Source organism: Phanerochaete carnosa (genome assembly GCF_000300595.1).
Source record: "Phanerochaete carnosa HHB-10118-sp unplaced genomic scaffold PHACAscaffold_3, whole genome shotgun sequence".
Lineage (NCBI taxonomy): Eukaryota > Fungi > Basidiomycota > Agaricomycetes > Polyporales > Phanerochaetaceae > Phanerochaete > Phanerochaete carnosa.
The window spans coordinates 3,698,324-3,715,144 of NW_006767630.1; the positions used below are offsets into that span (position 1 = coordinate 3,698,324).

At 53.2% G+C, this 16,821-nt stretch overlaps 6 protein-coding genes across 6 annotated transcripts; 2 read left to right on the plus strand and 4 right to left on the minus strand.

Moving 5' to 3' along the window:
- Positions 1 to 1,703: 1,703 nt before the first annotated feature.
- PHACADRAFT_253071 (uncharacterized protein) lies at positions 1,704 to 2,742 on the plus strand (the record flags this gene model as incomplete). The annotated part of the gene is made up of 1 exon (XM_007393853.1): positions 1,704 to 2,742. A coding segment is annotated over exon 1 (247 nt), but the record flags the coding sequence as incomplete, so codon positions are not given.
- Positions 2,743 to 2,921: 179 nt separating this feature from the next.
- On the minus strand, positions 2,922 to 3,446 carry PHACADRAFT_182906 (uncharacterized protein; the record flags this gene model as incomplete). Its single annotated transcript, XM_007393854.1, has 1 exon — positions 2,922 to 3,446. One exon carries the CDS (start codon positions 3,444 to 3,446, stop codon positions 2,922 to 2,924), a length of 525 nt encoding a protein of 174 aa, XP_007393916.1.
- A 1,865-nt stretch (positions 3,447 to 5,311) lies between these two features.
- On the minus strand, positions 5,312 to 5,789 carry PHACADRAFT_253072 (uncharacterized protein). The gene has a single exon (XM_007393855.1). It carries the CDS (start codon positions 5,741 to 5,743, stop codon positions 5,399 to 5,401), a length of 345 nt encoding a protein of 114 aa, XP_007393917.1. The 5' UTR covers positions 5,744 to 5,789; the 3' UTR covers positions 5,312 to 5,398.
- A 3,493-nt stretch (positions 5,790 to 9,282) lies between these two features.
- Positions 9,283 to 12,253, plus strand: PHACADRAFT_27075 (uncharacterized protein; the record flags this gene model as incomplete). The annotated part of the gene is made up of 10 exons (XM_007392675.1): positions 9,283 to 9,381; positions 9,441 to 9,707; positions 9,756 to 9,863; positions 9,915 to 10,138; positions 10,195 to 10,354; positions 10,408 to 11,631; positions 11,687 to 11,809; positions 11,863 to 12,038; positions 12,086 to 12,153; positions 12,189 to 12,253. The coding sequence occupies 10 exons, from the start codon at positions 9,283 to 9,285 to the stop codon at positions 12,251 to 12,253; spliced, it is 2,514 nt and encodes an 837-aa protein (XP_007392737.1).
- Positions 12,254 to 12,334: 81 nt separating this feature from the next.
- PHACADRAFT_253077 (uncharacterized protein) lies at positions 12,335 to 13,950 on the minus strand. Its single transcript, XM_007393856.1, has 5 exons — positions 13,522 to 13,950; positions 13,381 to 13,462; positions 13,124 to 13,322; positions 12,665 to 13,065; positions 12,335 to 12,605 (listed from the first exon to the last, which is right to left on the minus strand). Exons 1-5 carry the CDS (start codon positions 13,782 to 13,784, stop codon positions 12,489 to 12,491), a joined length of 1,062 nt encoding a protein of 353 aa, XP_007393918.1. The 5' UTR covers positions 13,785 to 13,950; the 3' UTR covers positions 12,335 to 12,488.
- A 908-nt stretch (positions 13,951 to 14,858) lies between these two features.
- PHACADRAFT_207426 (uncharacterized protein) lies at positions 14,859 to 16,294 on the minus strand. The gene is made up of 5 exons (XM_007393857.1): positions 15,985 to 16,294; positions 15,850 to 15,931; positions 15,598 to 15,796; positions 15,147 to 15,547; positions 14,859 to 15,089 (listed from the first exon to the last, which is right to left on the minus strand). Exons 1-5 carry the CDS (start codon positions 16,239 to 16,241, stop codon positions 14,973 to 14,975), a joined length of 1,056 nt encoding a protein of 351 aa, XP_007393919.1. The 5' UTR covers positions 16,242 to 16,294; the 3' UTR covers positions 14,859 to 14,972.
- Positions 16,295 to 16,821: the final 527 nt, after the last annotated feature.

Consider the following 16,821-nt stretch of genomic DNA (forward strand, 5'->3'; position numbering starts at 1 on the left):
GCCACTCGAGCAGCAGCGTCAACTTTACCGAGATGAGACGGAGATGTCCGGCTTTTCGGCAAACTGAGTCATGTGCAACTTGAGAAATATTGGTGAATTTGAGGAACTTTGCCGCGGACTTGGAGGTGACGTCAATGAAGAGGCAGTAGACATCCTGTGATTTACGGTTATGCTGCGTCGCGTAGGCGGGTTCGGAGTCGTTCTCTCAGAGTTTCTACATCTCCGAGTTTAATCTCCGTGAAGACATCTAGGAAATAGACTCACATGTTCACTGGAGAGTATTACGTGTGGCGGTGCCTCACTCCAAATGAGTAAATAGGAGCGCCTGATTGTGCTCTGACGGAGATTTAGGAGATCACTCGTGTTCCTTGACGATCCGGCATCCCTCCGAGGTTACCAGCATTGCAGCATCTGGTCACGAAGTGTGAAGGTCAAGCTCCGACAACAGCGACCATATCTGCGCTCTTTCGTCAACCGTGGGTCAAAAATCGAATAATTTCGCACGTACCATCCAGAACAAAAGCAGTACGTACCATGCAGGCCGCCCCGGCGAGTAGCATGAACGCCATTGAAGGCATGTTGGAAGCGGCTTTGCGGGGCATGCCCACCGCCCTGAGAAGATGCGCTGAGTTGAACTGCCTCAGCACGATGTTATCGATGACTATCCGCAGGCGTGCGGCGCCGTCCTGCGCGTCTGCAACAAAGTTCGGGCAACACGTTTTGCGAGGTACGCGGGACATGAGGCTCGGGATGTAAGTATTGGCGCTGCTGCGGCGCCACAAAGATGGGGTGACCATCACACATCACTGGCCAAGCCCCAGTCACGCTTGATCACTCCTGCTTTCGTCCTTGAACTTGAACCCGGGGTCAGTGGATAGCTCGAAACCTCGCAGAGAATTTTTCCAGGTTCAGATGTCCTCTGATGCTATACAAACTGTGAGTCAATTAATTTAGCGTGGCGTGAAAGCGATGCTGATGTTGAGTTCAATGCATGCATGGAAGTCCTCCGTACAGCCGGTTTGGCCTCGAGACCTGAACTTCAATCTAGATATGGCATACCGCTCCACAGTCCCGCGATGAGACAACCTCGGAGCCTGAGTTCGCACGAGCTGATGCCACACAGCGCTGATTTCCACGAACACAACGTGCCAGCCTCATGTCTTTGGCGGTCCAACAACACCTTAAATGGAGTATGGAAATCCTGGGCCAAGTTCTCATCGACGTGCCCTCCGCTTCCCATTCTCTGTTTCCTAAACTATTGTCCTCATCTGTTCACAAACTTGCAGCACTTACGCGCACGCTGGAACGTTGCGAGCTATATCAACACCCCTCCACGACGCCCCCCTCACGCCGTCTTCCCATTTGAATATATTGCCTCTATTTCTCGTTGGTTGCTCTACCGGCTGTCGATCAGACTAGCAAACTCTTCTGTATTGTTTGCGAGCAGACGGGTACATCATGCCCATTCGCCCACTTCCCGAGGTATGTGCCAATGATCGCTTCACACCAGACTACCCAGTGCTCATACTGTATAACTTGCAAGATTTTCCCAGAAGAGTACGAAGACATAGAGTGCAACTGCAATATTGCACCTGAATTCAGGATTCTCCAAAACGACCTGGATGCTTGGCCGACGCCATGCCGTTTACAGAGCTCAGAGGTACGTACTTGTGGCGTATTCAGACGAACTTTCCCTGAATAGTCGGCCGACTGTACATAGGATGATTCTAGCTTTGAGCAAGAGGCTACTAAATACGCTTGTGCCCTCCTTGATGCTCCGGAAGCGTCATACAAAATTCCCACAGCGGACGAAAAGTTCAGACACAAGAAAGCCCCAGCCTGGTGGGACTGTGTCCAGCTCGCGCAGTCTTACAATCACTCCCTCAACACGCTCGTAACCGTAGACAACCATCACGACGACTGTAACGGAAAAGGATTTGAGACATCCGCAGCGCCGTCGATGGTCTTTGACGACGAATCCGACGACGAGCACGACGACGGCTTGCGCACACCGCCTCCAGTCGCCTGCATCATGTCGCCTGCTCGCGCGAGCACTCTCCCATCAGGGCTGGGCCTGCAGCTCGGCGTTACCCCCTCCCCTTCCCCTACCCGCGAGCCCAAGTCGTCTCCGAACAGAGAAACCTTGCTCGAGCCGCTGCCGTTCCTTGGCCTCCCAATCCCTTTCACGAACTCTCACTCTCGGGTAACGAACGTCAGTCGCACTGACGGGTCGCGCGCGTGGGTGACCCGGAAGGTAACATTCCGTGCAGGCGGCCCCAGCTGGCGGTCGTCGCGAAATGTTCAGGAGGCTGCGTCCACGTTTGCGTCGTGACGATCTGCGCTGGGTATGTCGGCCGGCCACCTTGATTAACGGTGGAGGCTTTCTTGCGCTCTATCGGCTGCAATGCACTACGAATTGCGTTCTGCGCCACACGCCCCAACTGTTACGATACGAATGCGATTCATACGAGTTCTTACGACCATCACGCTCTACTATTCTATTTATTACTAATTTTGTAGCAACGCCTCGGTGTATATTATTCTCTGCTAGCGTGTGCTCTGGGTCGCTTGTCGTTCTTATGGGGATCGTGGAGTGTGAGCTACTCTTTGTTGTCAGTGGCATAGTGCATATACCCTATACACTATTGTACCAAGATCTATTTCTAGTTTCGTAGCACTGTGATATCGGTGTGGAAATCGAAGTACGATACGCATAACTGAGTACGAGATATGCGAAGGCCTCGCAGCGAGTTTAATGATGGAAGGAAGAGGTATACCATAGTCAACGAGAGCCACTAAGTGGGAAAAAGAAAGAAAAAATGTAGATGTATTGAGTGCGCATGAAAGAACAATAGAAGTTGGTGAGTATGAAGTCGTTAAAATTAGGGAGGCATGCGTCATCGCTAGTCAGACAGGCAACCTCACGTTTCGTGCGCAGATTGATCAAACGCTGACATCGACCTCGGAGCACTTTGCAATGGCCGCCAACTGGGGCCTCCTTCACCGAATGTCACTTTCCGAGTCCACCAGGGGCACGATCCGCTGATGAGCGGGGCGCTCGTCTCTCGAGAGGGTGCCAGCGGTGTCCGAAGTCCAGGAAGTGGGAGCGGCTCTAGCAAAGTCTCCTTGGTTGGAGACGGCTTCTGCTGGGGGGCAAGAGCGACATTAGATTGTAAACTGGGCCATGACAGGGATTTATGTGTACGGACAGCGGGTATGATGAAGGCGGCAGACGCTGGGGTGCGCAAGCCGTCCTCAGGTTCTTCGCTAAAATCATCGTCGGAGGTCATCGGGGACGTCTCAGAGGTCTTAGATCTGTCGCTGTCGGAGCCGCAGTGACCACGGTCAACGGCTATGAGAGTGCTGAGTGGACGTTCATGAGGTTGCGCGCGTTCAATGCGGTCCCACCAGGTAGTGTCCTTCTCGCGTGTACGCTTTTCATCCATTGCGGAACTTTCATGTGGCACCTTCAGGGTACTGGAGGCGGCGAGGGCATGGCGAGTTGCCTCCAGTTGCATACCGAGCTTATTTGTATATTAACTGTGAATTTATCATCATAACAGCATTTTGGGTAGCGTAAGCGGATAAATACCTGCAGGTACTCCTAACGACGCGGCTTCGCTCTCTGCAGGACCCTGTAATTGGCAGAAAAGCGGCGGGACTATCGAAGGCGTGAGTGGTGGGTAATAGCCTCGAGGCGGATGCAAATGGGTGATCACAAGGTGCAAGTGTAGCTTAAAACACACGGCGTATGCGTAAATGTGGTGAATCGTGGATAGGCCAAGGGAAATAGCGTAAGAGAGAGAGCAAGTCGGCAAAGATGTTGCCAAGGTCTCAGAGTCCCCTGCTTAATTTATCACAGCCGCATAGCTGCGCTGAAAAACTTCCCATGTATACTGCTTAATGTTAGCATGTCATTCAAGCCATGACCTGTCACCCACAAAGTTTCCAAATTTCCAGTGTCAGGGGGGTGTCAAAATTCGAATTTATACCTTTGCATGAATGTTTCACGTAGCGGACCCGAGGCAAACTTGGCCAGGCGTATTGCTGGCTGGGCGTGAGGGGTTACATTCAATTGTCGCATTGTATTTGTGGTGCTGCAGTAGTCCCCTTCCAAACCCCGTGTCCGCATGCCACCTCACGAGAAATGCCGACTAAAGTGCCTTATAGACCCCGGGTGGGACACACCAAGCATCTGTGGACGGGGGTTTGCAAAGACAGCTTAGCTAAACTCACTCGTTCAACTAGTTCCCGCAGATCCGCTTCAAGCCTACAGTCCTGCTTGCTGAGGTATCCCATAGGTCGCCAACCTTGTAATGCTTTGGGTTAGTCGACATGATAAGAAAAAACTGGAGAGTGCTATAAATTAGACTATTTTCAGTACCTGGCGTTGTGAGATATTCCAATTGGACTGTGCAACTGCAGAAACGCGACCGACTCTGACAGGAACTCGCTAGCGTGCTTACTGCGACTACTCCCCCCAGGATGTGGCGAGCGCGGGGCTATTTACCTCCTTCAGTAAGAAAAACAAAGGATGAGGGTGTTTGTGTTTGGGACGGCTGCAGCCTGATTCAAAGTCAGGTTCGGCAAAACCTCAGAGAAGTCGTCGGAAGAGCGAAGCGTGCAGCGAGCCACAGCCCTGGGCGACGTACTTGGCGGCGATCTCAGCAAAAATGGCAGCATAATGCTAAAACGCAGCGTCGCCACGGTCGTCATGATCCGCCTCGTGGGGCTGCAGGTGGTCCGTCCATCTTTAGCCTCGCGGGCGGCGTACGGACACCGTCAGGCTGCTGACGCGAATAAGTACTGTAGGCGTATGTTGTTGAGGTTGCATCGTCAGAAATTGCGGAGTAAGTATGAATGCGTCGAATAGATGAATGCATCTGAAAGTTCGTTGTTTGTGGTCAAGATGTGTGTTTGGCTAGCGGGTTAACGTTCAGGAATTCAGGGTCGCGCACACCGCCGTCGCGCTGCCGGTGGTGAACCGTAAATGGAAACTGCGGTACTTAAGCGCCATTACTGCCGCCGAGGAGCGCACGCTCGACTTAAACACCATCCGGAAACAAGCCCAGTCTGCGACGACACCGGAATTGGCTTCGAAACGTCCACGAATTTACCAGCACCCTCGCAAAGTGAAGAGTTACTTATTGGCGTACTCTCTTGTGTTGAGTCTTAGAAACGAAAGACCGGTCGCGGCGTGCGAATCGGTGCATCCCAGTCACAATCAGGTCACTGGCACCCGGTTTGATCGTAAAAGCGCGATACTGAACTACATAGAGTAGCCCACAATTCACACTCCTCATAAGTACAGCAAGTGAACAGCACGTGCTAGCGGAGAGCAATGTGCACTCTGCCGTTAGTCGCGGTTGCCGGCAGACGCCGTCCCTTGCGCAGATTGTCATGACGCAGACGTAGATGCAACATTTTGCGACGACCGCCAGATGGGACCACCGGTGCCGAAGATCATTTTCCTGGACAACCACGCGCGCGATCCGCCCATGCGACCGACATTCATCGCTCGAGAGTCCTCAAACGGTATCGACAGGTCGGGGAGCGGCAGCGGCTCGAGCAAGGCTTCCTCGTTTGAATCCGACATGGGCTCGGAGCGAGGGGAGACGCTGAGTTGTAAACCTGACCCCGACAGGAGAGTGCTCGCGCGGACACGCGGCATGGCACGGGCGACTGGAGGTGGCGTGCGCAAGCCGTCGTCAGGCTCGTCGTCGGATTCGTCGTCAGAGATCATGGACGGCGCTGCGGAGGTCTCAGGGCTTTTGTAGTGGCTGTCGTCGTCGTCGTCTACTATTGTGAGCGTGCTGAGGGAGTGGCTGCGAGGTTGCGCGAGCTGGGCGTAGTCCCACCAGACTTTCTTTTGCCCGAGCTTTACGCTCGCTGTGGGACCTTTATGTGACGCCTCGGGAGCATCGAGGATGGCATAAGCGTACTGGATAACCACTTTCCCGGAGCTGAGCTGATCCTATTACGATCGGAGTACTGGTCAAGGAGAATTTACTTGGATGTGCCACTGGAGTACGTACCTTTAAGCTCTGGGAACGACATGGACCTGCACTGCGCAAGGCATCAGCGTTCTTAGTAGCAGATGGTTTCTGCCATCCTTGCTCGCTTTGTAGTGCTCTCAGAGGGATGTCTTCATCTGCAATTGCCAGGCCCGAAGAGGATACGTGGTAGTGAAAGACTGCGAATGACGCGAGGGGCGTAAGCGTAGCTGATTTAGGCATGATACAGCGCGCGGTGAGAACGATAGAAGAGGGGGAAGCAGTCAAAAAGGCACCGACCACGATGGAGGTATGAGCCTTCCTAAGGGCGGCTGCGCGAGCAGAATAGCCTATGACCTGTGCAGAGGTCTGGGAAGAGAGTGCCGGACATCCCGGACATCCAGCCCGTCCTGGAAAATCCTAGGCGCAGATACGACACTTCCGTTACACTCTAACTTGTTGTACTCTTCTTGTAAAATCTTGCAGGTCACAGTGTAAGCGACGGGTAGTCTGGTGCGAAGATGCGCACATACCTCGGGAGGTGGGCGGACGGGCATATTCCGTTTGCTTACGGCAGCAAAGGAGAGCTTCCTGGCCGGGCGACAGAGGGTGGGGTAATTGGTGTGATGTGGAGACAATTGATTAGAATGCAAGGACGTGAGAGTAGCGTCGCGAAAGACAATAGATGTAGTTCGCAACGTCCGGCGTACGCGTGGATGTTGTAAACACGCGGGCAGCCGGGGCCAAACTCCTAGGAAACAAAGGAAAGGAAAACAGAGAGCACTTCGATGAGAATTTCCCCTAGGATCCCGTACTCGATTTCAAGGGGCCGCATAGTTAGACCACCGACGACATGCGGCCGGCACGTTGTGTCTATGGATATCAGCGATACGCATAATCAGATCATGCAAGCTCCGAGATTAGATGGTGGTATCTCATCGCGGGACGACAGAGTGGCACGCTGAATCTAGATTGAAATTCGGGTCCTGGCAGGGCCGGAGCAGGCCCTGCGGGGAGCTTCCACTGTACACGCAGCATCAGCATAGCATCCATGCTGTCGTAATGTAATCAATTCACAGTCTGCATAATATCTCATGGTAGTTGAAGTTACACAACTTTCTTATAAGGTAGGCCCGAGGGAAAGAGACTTGCTAGCTCCGAGCGAGCGAAGCGCGCAGGGCGTAACAAGGCGTAACAAGGGCTTGGTTTGTGACAAGTGAAGTCACTCCGTCTTTGTGGCGGCATCCGACCAAGCCTCATGTCCGCATACCTCGCAAAACGTGTTGCCCAAACTTTGCTACAGGCGCGGAGGGCGGGCGCGTGACTGCGGATAATCATCGATAACATCGTGCTGATGCGGTTTACCTCGGCGCAGCCTCTTAGAACAACGGGTATGTCCCGCTGAGCCGCTCCGAGCAAGCCTTGCAGCGTTCGCGCTGCTCGCCGGAGCGGCTAGCATGGAGCTGATCAACTCTGCGTGGTATCGTATGTTTGAAATTACTCGATTATTTGCCATTGTTGAGAAGAGAACACAGTACTGCTGCCGAAGGACCCTACCTCGGAACCTGAAGCTTGAGCCTCCACACTTAGTGACCAGATTCTTTGGGAGCACAAACGATCTCGCAGATTTACGCAAGAGCGCGATTGAACATGCACGTGATGTTTACCGGTGAATATGTGACTGTATTTCCCAGATGCCTCCACGGAGATTAAACCCGGAAATGCAGAAACACTACGAGGCGACGCAGGGTGACGCCGAACCCGCCTATGCGACGTGGCGCTGCGATGAATCACAGGATGCCTCTCTACTGACGTCATCTCCGAGTCCGCAGCGAAGTTCTTCAAACTCACTAGCCTCAATTTGCCGATACATTCGGGAATCTCCGTTTCATGTCGGCAAAGTAGAGGCAGCTACTCGGGTAGTAGATTACCTGGACGATTAAGCACCGGAGGTGCGGGGCACTGCGAAAAGCTTGTTCACAGCGTTCCAAAACAAGAAGTAGGAACAGGGCACGGACAAGCTTTAAGCAGGACCTGGATGCACAATTAGCGACTGATTGTGTAGAAGGTTTATTGACTGTTTATTTCATTGGTACATGTGTTGTTTCATTCTGATTCTCGCAAACTCGCCATCGATACTCAAATATGTTTTCATCGCAGGATTATCTCTAGCCTCCTCGGGATTGACATATGGAAGCCTCTTAAAATGAATGATCAATGTTAGGCGGGACATGCTGCCCGGCATGGCCTTGGCTGTGTTCAGCTCGGTACACGGAACAGCACATGCAATAAGGTCTGCTCATCGCTCGACCCTATTAACGCAGCAAGACGACAAATCGTACTCCCCCCGTCACGGTTACCACCATGCTCCTTACACGTTGCAGGCAGAAAAGGCTTTTCGTCCTCCGGAGCTTCTCTACGATGCTCCGACTCTCGTGGGCATTTGTCTTTGTACTTGCAAAAGTCTCCAAGCGTGCATCAGCTGCCGGGATGCAGAGCCGTGCCTTGCGTAAGTGCAGTCTCATCTACACATGCCCAACCACCTTCCGCAGGACTTGGGAAATGTCATGGCAGGGAGTTTGTCAGAGTATTTCCTATTGTCCGCCTGGAAGTTCAGGGTAGACTGGAAGATTTCTGCCGGCAAGATCAGGCTCGGGGGAACCTATTCGGCTCCGTACCCGTCGATAATCAGCAACTTGCCTTATCAGTCATTACACCCGAGAAGTTTGGTCTTACCGGTAAGCGCTGTCCCGACTAGGTACACTGGATTTTTCAACAAACGTCTAGAATCATTAATGGCTGTAGGACCTGTGGCTAGGGTCTAAAAACTCAGGCTGCGCTGAATAAGCCTTGAAAAGCTTTTCAAAAATATGTGCCTGGCCGTCACATTGTACTCTAAGCCTACGCTCCCCCCGATGTCGATAATACAGGCTCCGAAACCCACGGTACTACCAAACGAAACTCTGAACAGTCCTAGCGACGGCTCTGTTGGGCCTCGCAGCTTCATCCCGATTGTTCTCGTCAGCCGCCGGCACCGGCACCCAAATATGTCCTCTGATGGAAAAGCGACTCATTAAGTGCACGAGGCGAGGTCACTGGCCCGTCGGCACAGCGCTGATAAGTGGCGAACTTAGATTCTGCGCCCTCCAGCCACCGTATATCTACCTGAATTAACTAAAACCGCCCCCTCATCGCAACCTCTCTCTGAACCACAACCGGTGCCACTTGCGACGCTCTCGTTTCGCAGCGCTATCCCCACCCCATAGCTACCCACTTAAACTTTCTGGCTATGCCAACAGAGTACCTACCGACTACTTTTTGCAGGCAGCCATCCAGTTGGTCAACAGCCCACAGTGACGAGGGTTGGAGCCTTGTCCCACCTTTTCCAGTACGTCTTGAATTCTCCAAACTGTGACAGAGCTCTGTTTTTAACTTTCAAGTCCCCAGGACGTGGAGCGTCCCAATCGCAACAGTACCATCAATAAGATTCTTCCTCCCAGCCCAGGCGACCTCCTCTCCCAACACTTCGCTGAACGAAGCATGAACCAAGTGCGAGAGCAGCGCTCCGTATCCCGAAGTCCTGATCGCCGACTTTGCCAGCCTGTACCTCCCGTCGACGGCTCCGGGCATGTCAATTATCAGTACGCCACGCCGTTGCTCGCTACCAGAAATCTCTATGTTTCTGCGGTGCCAACAGAGGATATGGTCCCGATAGTAAGTTTAATCCGTCTCTTGCTCGCTGTAACATCTCACCTTGCATAGACCCGTTCAGTTTCAGACGCTGTGCAGACGCCTCAGCTCCCGCGAGGAACAAGCTCTAGTCAACCGGCTACGTCCACTCATACTCCCTGGAGTAAGACAGGAAACGAGGTGAGAATGGTATTACGCTTCATGCCATTTGGGGTGCCTCAAGCCCCATAGGCTTCCTCAACTACGATGCGAAGGCAGCAGCCCCAGTCGCACCCTGATGCTAAGGACTTTTCGTATACCGCCTCTCTTCGTCAAACCCCCCGAAGCGGCTCGGACAACATCAACCATAGCAATGGCTCTGGTATTGGAGATATTATCGTTCGAAATGAAGGCAGAGAAAGGCAAGTTGCACCTTCTAGGCAACCCAGCGGTGGGAAATCAGGCATTGCGTCGAGGTAAGTCGACATACGGACCTCCGGTTTGTCTGCTGACTCCGTTCGCCCGTTCGCAGAGGACACGGACGTCGCGAGGCTTGGCAGAACGAAGGTGGCAAGTCGGACAGGACCATCCCATCTGGCAATGCCTCCCCTAGAGAGAAAATCCGCGGATTTGTTGGAATTAGTGCCGAGTGCCCCGAGACAACATCCAAGACGCGCAACATCATAACGGATGTACGTCAGCTGATTCTCTCCATGTGCACTTCTGATTGAGGCTCTTATCCTAGCTGGAACACGAGATGCGCGAACATCAAGTGCGTCGTGCTCAGTCTGCTTGTCAGCCTGTGCGCAGAGCACAGTCCGGTGGTTCTGCAATGGCGCGCCCTGGCCATCGGTTCCGATCAGGCCTTAGCTCAACCAGCATGGGCTCGCCCGAACGCACAAGCCACGGCCTCGATATCCACTTAAAGGATGACCGCTGCGCAGCTCGGTCCTCTGGACGCTCGAGGCGTGAGGCAGGGATCCGTCACGTTCGCTTCGACCTGGACAATTTAAGCCACCATCGCGGCACGTCAAAATCTCGCTCTCCGCCTACAGCTATTATGTCCCCCGTCCCACCGAGCCACCTCAGATACCAGCTATCAGACAACGGCCCAGTAATTTCTGATTCTTCCGCTCCTCATGTCGCCATGAGTGGATGGAGCGACGACCCTCGGTCAAAACGCAGCGCTCGTAACACTCGCGCAAACCTTGACGCTCCCACCGCTGTGACTTCCATTCGTCAACCTCCGGCCCACCGCGAGCAGCATCTCATGACCGATACTGTCTCCCAAACCCCATCCTCCGCTTCTAGCGCATCGACGAATCATGTTCCGTTGGAAAGTCCCCGTAGTCATGCATCGCAGACGTTGCGCCCCTCGTCTGTTCGACATCTGGCTGTGCCTATTGAACAGCAGTCTGCGCAGATGCCCATAGGGCAAACCCCATTGACTCTTCCGCCAGCACTCCAAGGGCCTGTGCCACCATCAACCTCCAGTGCGGATGCTCAGCGACGCCAACACACTCGGCAGAAATTGTCGGAAGACGGCGTTGTTCGCGCTGGCCAGGCGGACGACAGGAGCGATGGCTCGTCCTCATCTAACCTCGCTCGGTGGATACTCTCCCTATTTTTTCTGCTGGAAGAGAAAGGTATCGCCATCGATAGTCTGATAGACCAGCTACTCTTTGACGATCCAGAGTTCGTCCGGGGTGTCGTTCGTGACTTCGCGTGCGGACCCTTAGCGAAGGCGAGACGACCGGCGAGTAAGCACGCCCATCCACAGACTCCTCGCGAGATCTCCCAAGTGTTCGTTGAGCCCGACTCGGCGCATCAGGGTCCTGGGAGGACGCCGCCTACAGTGACATACCCGCCGATTGCCCCGCCCAGTGTCCAGACCCACAGCAATTCTGCTACTCAAGTTCAAGTCGACAAGTCGCTTCCCCTAACGCCTACATTGACGTCTGACCTGCGGGTACGTCGTTCGCTTCGAGGTTGCGTGCAGGAACTGATACGCGTCCTATTCTCAGAGCTCGCTTAAGGCTTGCGTCACACAGAGCACTCCACAGCAGAAGCCAAGCTCGCTGCCATTACATCTTCCTTCGGGCCCTGCTGTACAAGAAGCCTTCGACTCCGTCTTCCATCACCCACAGGTATGTGCATGTACTCCCTTCATCTTCTTTCGTCTCATAGATTGATGCACCAGGAAAGCAAACTCCCAGACCTGTTTCTGATGAACAACGTCGGCCTAACCGTGGACCATGACACTGGAGCATACGCTGTTCGCTGTAACTACCAAGTCGGCGAGAAGATTTGTAGACATCCTGTGCGGTCCTACGACGACTTTGTGTTACATCTCTTCGAAGCACATGAGGTCAACCGGTATGTTGTATGCATCACGATGTTGATAAATACTTACGCATGACTAGTGAACCTGTGTGTTCGAATTGTGGCGCGAACGTTACCTCCCATCCGTGGGCAAAGGATATCCATTCGTGTAAGCGAAGTGTCAGAGGCGAGCTATCTCCGTAGTCATGAAGGAAATCAGGCTAATGTTGTCTCACAGAGAAGTGTGCTTCGTGGGCTCAGACATTTAAGAAGTCCCGACGGGAGGCCGCTTCGTCTCCATAAAACACGCAGAGTAAGAAGGGGATGGATTACAACTATTCCTGGCTGCCGCTAGAGTCAGGTTACCTATATCCTATGGCCTTTACCGTGACCTTTTCCTTCTGCTTATTGACGAAATTCAATGCCTTTACGAATATTTCCTGCTTCTTCACACTGGTATTGGTGACTCTGCTCGCTCAGCCCCTTAACGTCGATGGAAAAAGCTTAAGGAGTTTCTTGAGGACGCGCGACAAATTTGAGCGCGCTCACTCCCTTCTTTAACCTCTGTAGCCCTTCGGGGATCCCCGCCAGACCGTTCGGAAGCACCTCCAGCTTCGTAGGCTATGTCAAGAGAATTAATCAGCATCTATCAGCACCTTTACAACAAGAAGCGAACATACTTTGATATCTCCAGCTTCGACCAAGCGAGTGAGATGCGCGTACAGGCCCCTGCCGACTTCCTGCTGTGCCGGCAGATGGACGTCCGCAAACACGCGCCCAACATACTTGTCTCCCTTTGCGAGTTTTGCCTCGTCAATCGTGGGCTGCTTGACGAGGAGCAGCTGGCCGCCGGATGCGACCACATCATAGAGTGCGTCCTGCGCGTCCGGGGTCCCGATTGCGCCGAAGCCGTACTTGACCGGCTTGTCTGTGATCTGCTTTACGAGCGACGAGAGCTCAGACAGGGGTAAGTTCCGATCGACGACCTGTGTCGCGCCCAGCGATTTGAGGTATTCTTCGTTGCTCGTCGAAGCCGTTGTGATAATAGGAGAGAATCCAGAGATCTTAGCAAACTGGATTGCTGGCAGAAACATCCATGTTGACGTACACGGAGACAAATAAGAAGTAAAGAGGCTTACCATGTTGGCCAACACCTGAAGCGCCACCCAGGATGACAATGGGCTCGCCAGCATATTTGCCTCGGCCACCTTCCTCCCAAGGCGGAGTTAAACCAATACCACCAAAAGGTTTTTGTTTCTTGTCGTACAGCCCAAGAGCGGCAGTCGCCATCGTCAAAGGAATGGTGGCAGCCTGATCTAGAGTGATATTCGAAGGAACCTAAGCATTATAAGGGTGCGATTAGGGCGAGTCTTGCGGAAGGGGTACTAGCACATACTTTCGCAACAAATTCTGCGCGCATAACAACGTACTGCTGGAACGTGAACACTGCTGGATCTACATGGGTACCTGCATGCATGCTTTCAAACATGTTAGCAAGCGGCGTGAGCACTAACACGAAACCGAGGCACATGCTTACACTTTATCGCCAACTGCGAAGTGTGTGACGCCTTCACCAAGCTTTTTGACGACACCTGCAGCGTCGAAACCTAAAGTAAGGGGCCACTCCTTGACGAAGAGGCCCGTGTCCGCCATCGCGCAGTCTATCGGGTTCAGCGCCGCCGCATGAACCTCGACGAGGACGTAGCCAGGACCAGGCTCCGGCATATCCTTGACGTCGACGACGAACTTGCCGCTCGATTCGCTAAGCTTGCCAGTGAGGATGAGTACCTTCTGCTGCATGAGGAGTGTTGAATGGTGGGGAGAGTGCGTGTCGGTGTCTTGAAAACACCCTGGCTTTTATAATACCGTGCACGGCAGCCGTACCCCCGCGGAGCCACGGCCGATTTATCGCGTACGCGATTCTGCCGACGCAGTACGCAGGAGAGCCATGCATGCCACATCCAAGCCGTGACGTGCGCAGCCGCTCGCGCGACTCGTGAGCGTGAACGATTGGTCAGCGCGTTATAGCGGTCGTTTGATTTTGTTCCAGTATTTGCTCCGTACAAATTCGCCTTATCTGGTGCGGTGATAGTCACGGAAAGTCACGAAAGGATCACAAACCAACAATGCTGTCGCACTGACCTTCGTGTAGGTAAGCTTTCTCTGCGATGGCTTACTGCAAAATTTTGGCAGCCCCGCCTGCATTTTTGGTGTCCGTAGCGCGGAATCTCCGAAGGCGAGCACTCAATCTGCCTACTAGCGCCTAGTAGTGTTATGCCAAGCGCGCGTGTGGTCCCTCCGCCTTTCATCTCCTGGCAAGTACTAAATGTCAGACTAACTTCATTGCATTCCGCGATATGCGTAACAATCAAAATATTTGAACATTTTTCAGATATTTTGAGCACGTCGTTCCGCCTTACCTCGAGCTGGTTGAAAGAGCGTGACAATGTGCGCTTACAGCACGCATTGCCTTCAAAGGCACTGCAGTTTCATATGCAAGCGACTGTAGCGGAATCAACTGCAATGATTTGCTCTTTTTTGCGGGGATAGGGTGACGTTCAAATGACAAATCGTCTTAATAAGATGGCTTGATCGCAGCGCACCCAGTCATTTCAGCCTCCACTTCAACACCACAAGCGACATGATTTCCCCGGATCTTTCTTCGTTACATTGCTGCGGGGATAAGTCCACCGAGAAAGCAGGCAGGGTAGACATTACTAGCGTGGCATGGAAAAGGTAGTGCGCGAGGCAGTATAAGGATGCAGGGTAAAACTGGAAAGCGAAAGGCGTTATCACCGTGCCTTGGTGGCGTCGCACAGCCACGGCGGGTTCGGCAAGCCACTCCGGGTGAGATGTTCTTCTGGTTTATTATGTAATTGCCTGGCGACCATCTGCACTGGTAAAAGACTAGGCAGGGAGTACCGAACCTATTTAGCTAGTATTATACTGATAACCATCATACCGAGCCTAAGTTCCATGTCCACTAAATTATGGGGTCTCCTGAGGACGAACCGCGAGTTTCAACGCGCTGACGCCGCTCTTGAGCCTGTCCAAGGCTCCAGGTATCCCCGCCAACCCGCCAGGGATGACTTCGATCCTGTTAGGCTAGACGGTCCATATCAGCATATTTCACAACGAAGTCTGACGTACAAATACGCCTACCTTGATCTCGCCCCTCTCAAGCAACCCCGTGATGTTTGCATATAGGGCCAGACCACACGCCTGCTCCGGCGGGTGCTGTACATCGCCAAACACCTGCGCGACAAACTTTTCCCCGCTCTCGAGCTTATCCTTCCCGATTTGGTTGTGCGTGTCAATGAGCAGATTTCCCCCGGGCGCGACGACGTTGTACATCGCGTTCTGCGTCTCGGCCGTCGAGATCGCGTCCGCGCCGTACATGATCGGCTTCTCTGTAATGGCGCGTAACGCGGCGGGCAGCGAGGACAAAGAGATGGTGCGGTCGATGACGTGCGTTGCGCCGAGAGATTTGAGGTACTCTTCATTGTGCTTCGACGCAGTCGTGATAATGGGTGAGAAACCAGAGAGTTTGGCGAATTGGATCACTGCGTCACGCGTGAGCTCTTTGCCAGCTAGATTTAAGCAGACAGCCTACTGTATTGTCCCACTGCAGTAGAGCCAGCGTTGATGACGATAGGCTCGCCTGCGTACTTGTTCCGTCCACCCTCTTCCCAAGGTGGAGTCAAGCCAATCCCACCATGCGGTGCGCGCTTGCTATCGTACATGCCCAAAACTGCAGTTGCTAGCACGAGCGGGATTGTCGAGGCTTGGTCGAGAGAAATATTACTCGGAACCTGCGCTGGCATGTAAATCGGTGCTTGAATGCATAAACACCAGCGGAGCACACCTTGGCGACGAACTCTGCCTTCATCACGACATACTGCATGAATGTCGACACCCTCGGTTCTTGGAGAGTGCCAGCATGCATCCTACAGGCACGTCAGCCCACTATTCCTGCATATAAGCAGAAGTCGATACTTGCACTTTGTCTCCAGCCTTGATACTCGTAACTCCCTCGCCCACCTTCTTGATGATCCCTGCACCGTCGTACCCGAAGACTGCGGGCCACTTGGGGACGAATATACCAATATCGCGCATGAGCCAGTCCATCGGGTTCAGCCCGATAGCCTGCAGCTCGACGAGCACCTGGCCAGGACCAGGCTCAGGCACATCGATGAGCTCGACGGAGTACGTTCCCTGGAGGCCTGAGCAAACGAGAGCCTTTTGCTTGTTAGCCATAGTGTGCAAAAATTGGATGTGTGTTTCTGTGCTTCAAGGCAGGCCAGCTAGATATACCCCGGTTGTAAATGATATCGGATCCAACTACGGTGTCGCAACTTGACAAAGCTTCCGCGTGCGGAGAGCATTTTTGTAGGACCCATGACAATTGGTGGGAGGGCCTGAGGACAATCCGTACCCAAAACGGCCATCGGGACCCCTCACGCGGAGGGAAAATCCGTACCCAAACCCGGCCGGTAGGCCGGGAGCTCTGAGGAATCGTCCATACCGGCCAACGAAAACTGACTAATGTCTGAGGGCAATCCATACCCGGTAGTCTGGACAAGTGTCGGTGTCCTTCCGGGTTAATTACCCAGCTTTAGATCCAATACTACCTAACTTGAGTGGATTTGTCACAATCTTGTGCACATCGTGGCGCCGCCGAGCTTCTCCATCAGCCTCTGTAGTGTACGCCTTAAATTGGGACCTGAGAATGATAGAGACAAAGACCGAGAGCATGAAGAAGATATTTTGAAGGCCAACGATAATTAATGCATCTGTACATGGCCTCTGAAGTATGACCCAGCTGTATTAATAAGTC

Excerpts from the sequence above, each read along its gene's own strand:
- PHACADRAFT_253072 (XM_007393855.1), bottom strand. The coding sequence starts at position 5,743 with ATGATCTCTGACGACGAATCCGACGACGAGCCTGACGACGGCTTGCGC.
- PHACADRAFT_253077 (XM_007393856.1), bottom strand. The coding sequence starts at position 13,784 with ATGCAGCAGAAGGTACTCATCCTCACTGGCAAGCTTAGCGAATCGAGC. Across the intron at positions 13,463-13,521 it reads TTCGCAGTTGGCGATAAAGT|CATGCATGCAGGTACCCATG; the intron begins GTAAGCATGTGC and ends CATGTTTGAAAG. Across the intron at positions 13,066-13,123 it reads TTCAGGTGTTGGCCAACATG|CAATCCAGTTTGCTAAGATC; the intron begins GTAAGCCTCTTT and ends TGTTTCTGCCAG.
- PHACADRAFT_207426 (XM_007393857.1), bottom strand. The coding sequence starts at position 16,241 with ATGGCTAACAAGCAAAAGGCTCTCGTTTGCTCAGGCCTCCAGGGAACG. Across the intron at positions 15,797-15,849 it reads AGGCAGAGTTCGTCGCCAAG|GTTCCGAGTAATATTTCTCT; the intron begins GTGTGCTCCGCT and ends ATGCCAGCGCAG. Across the intron at positions 15,548-15,597 it reads TACTGCAGTGGGACAATACA|TGATCCAATTCGCCAAACTC; the intron begins GTAGGCTGTCTG and ends CGCGTGACGCAG.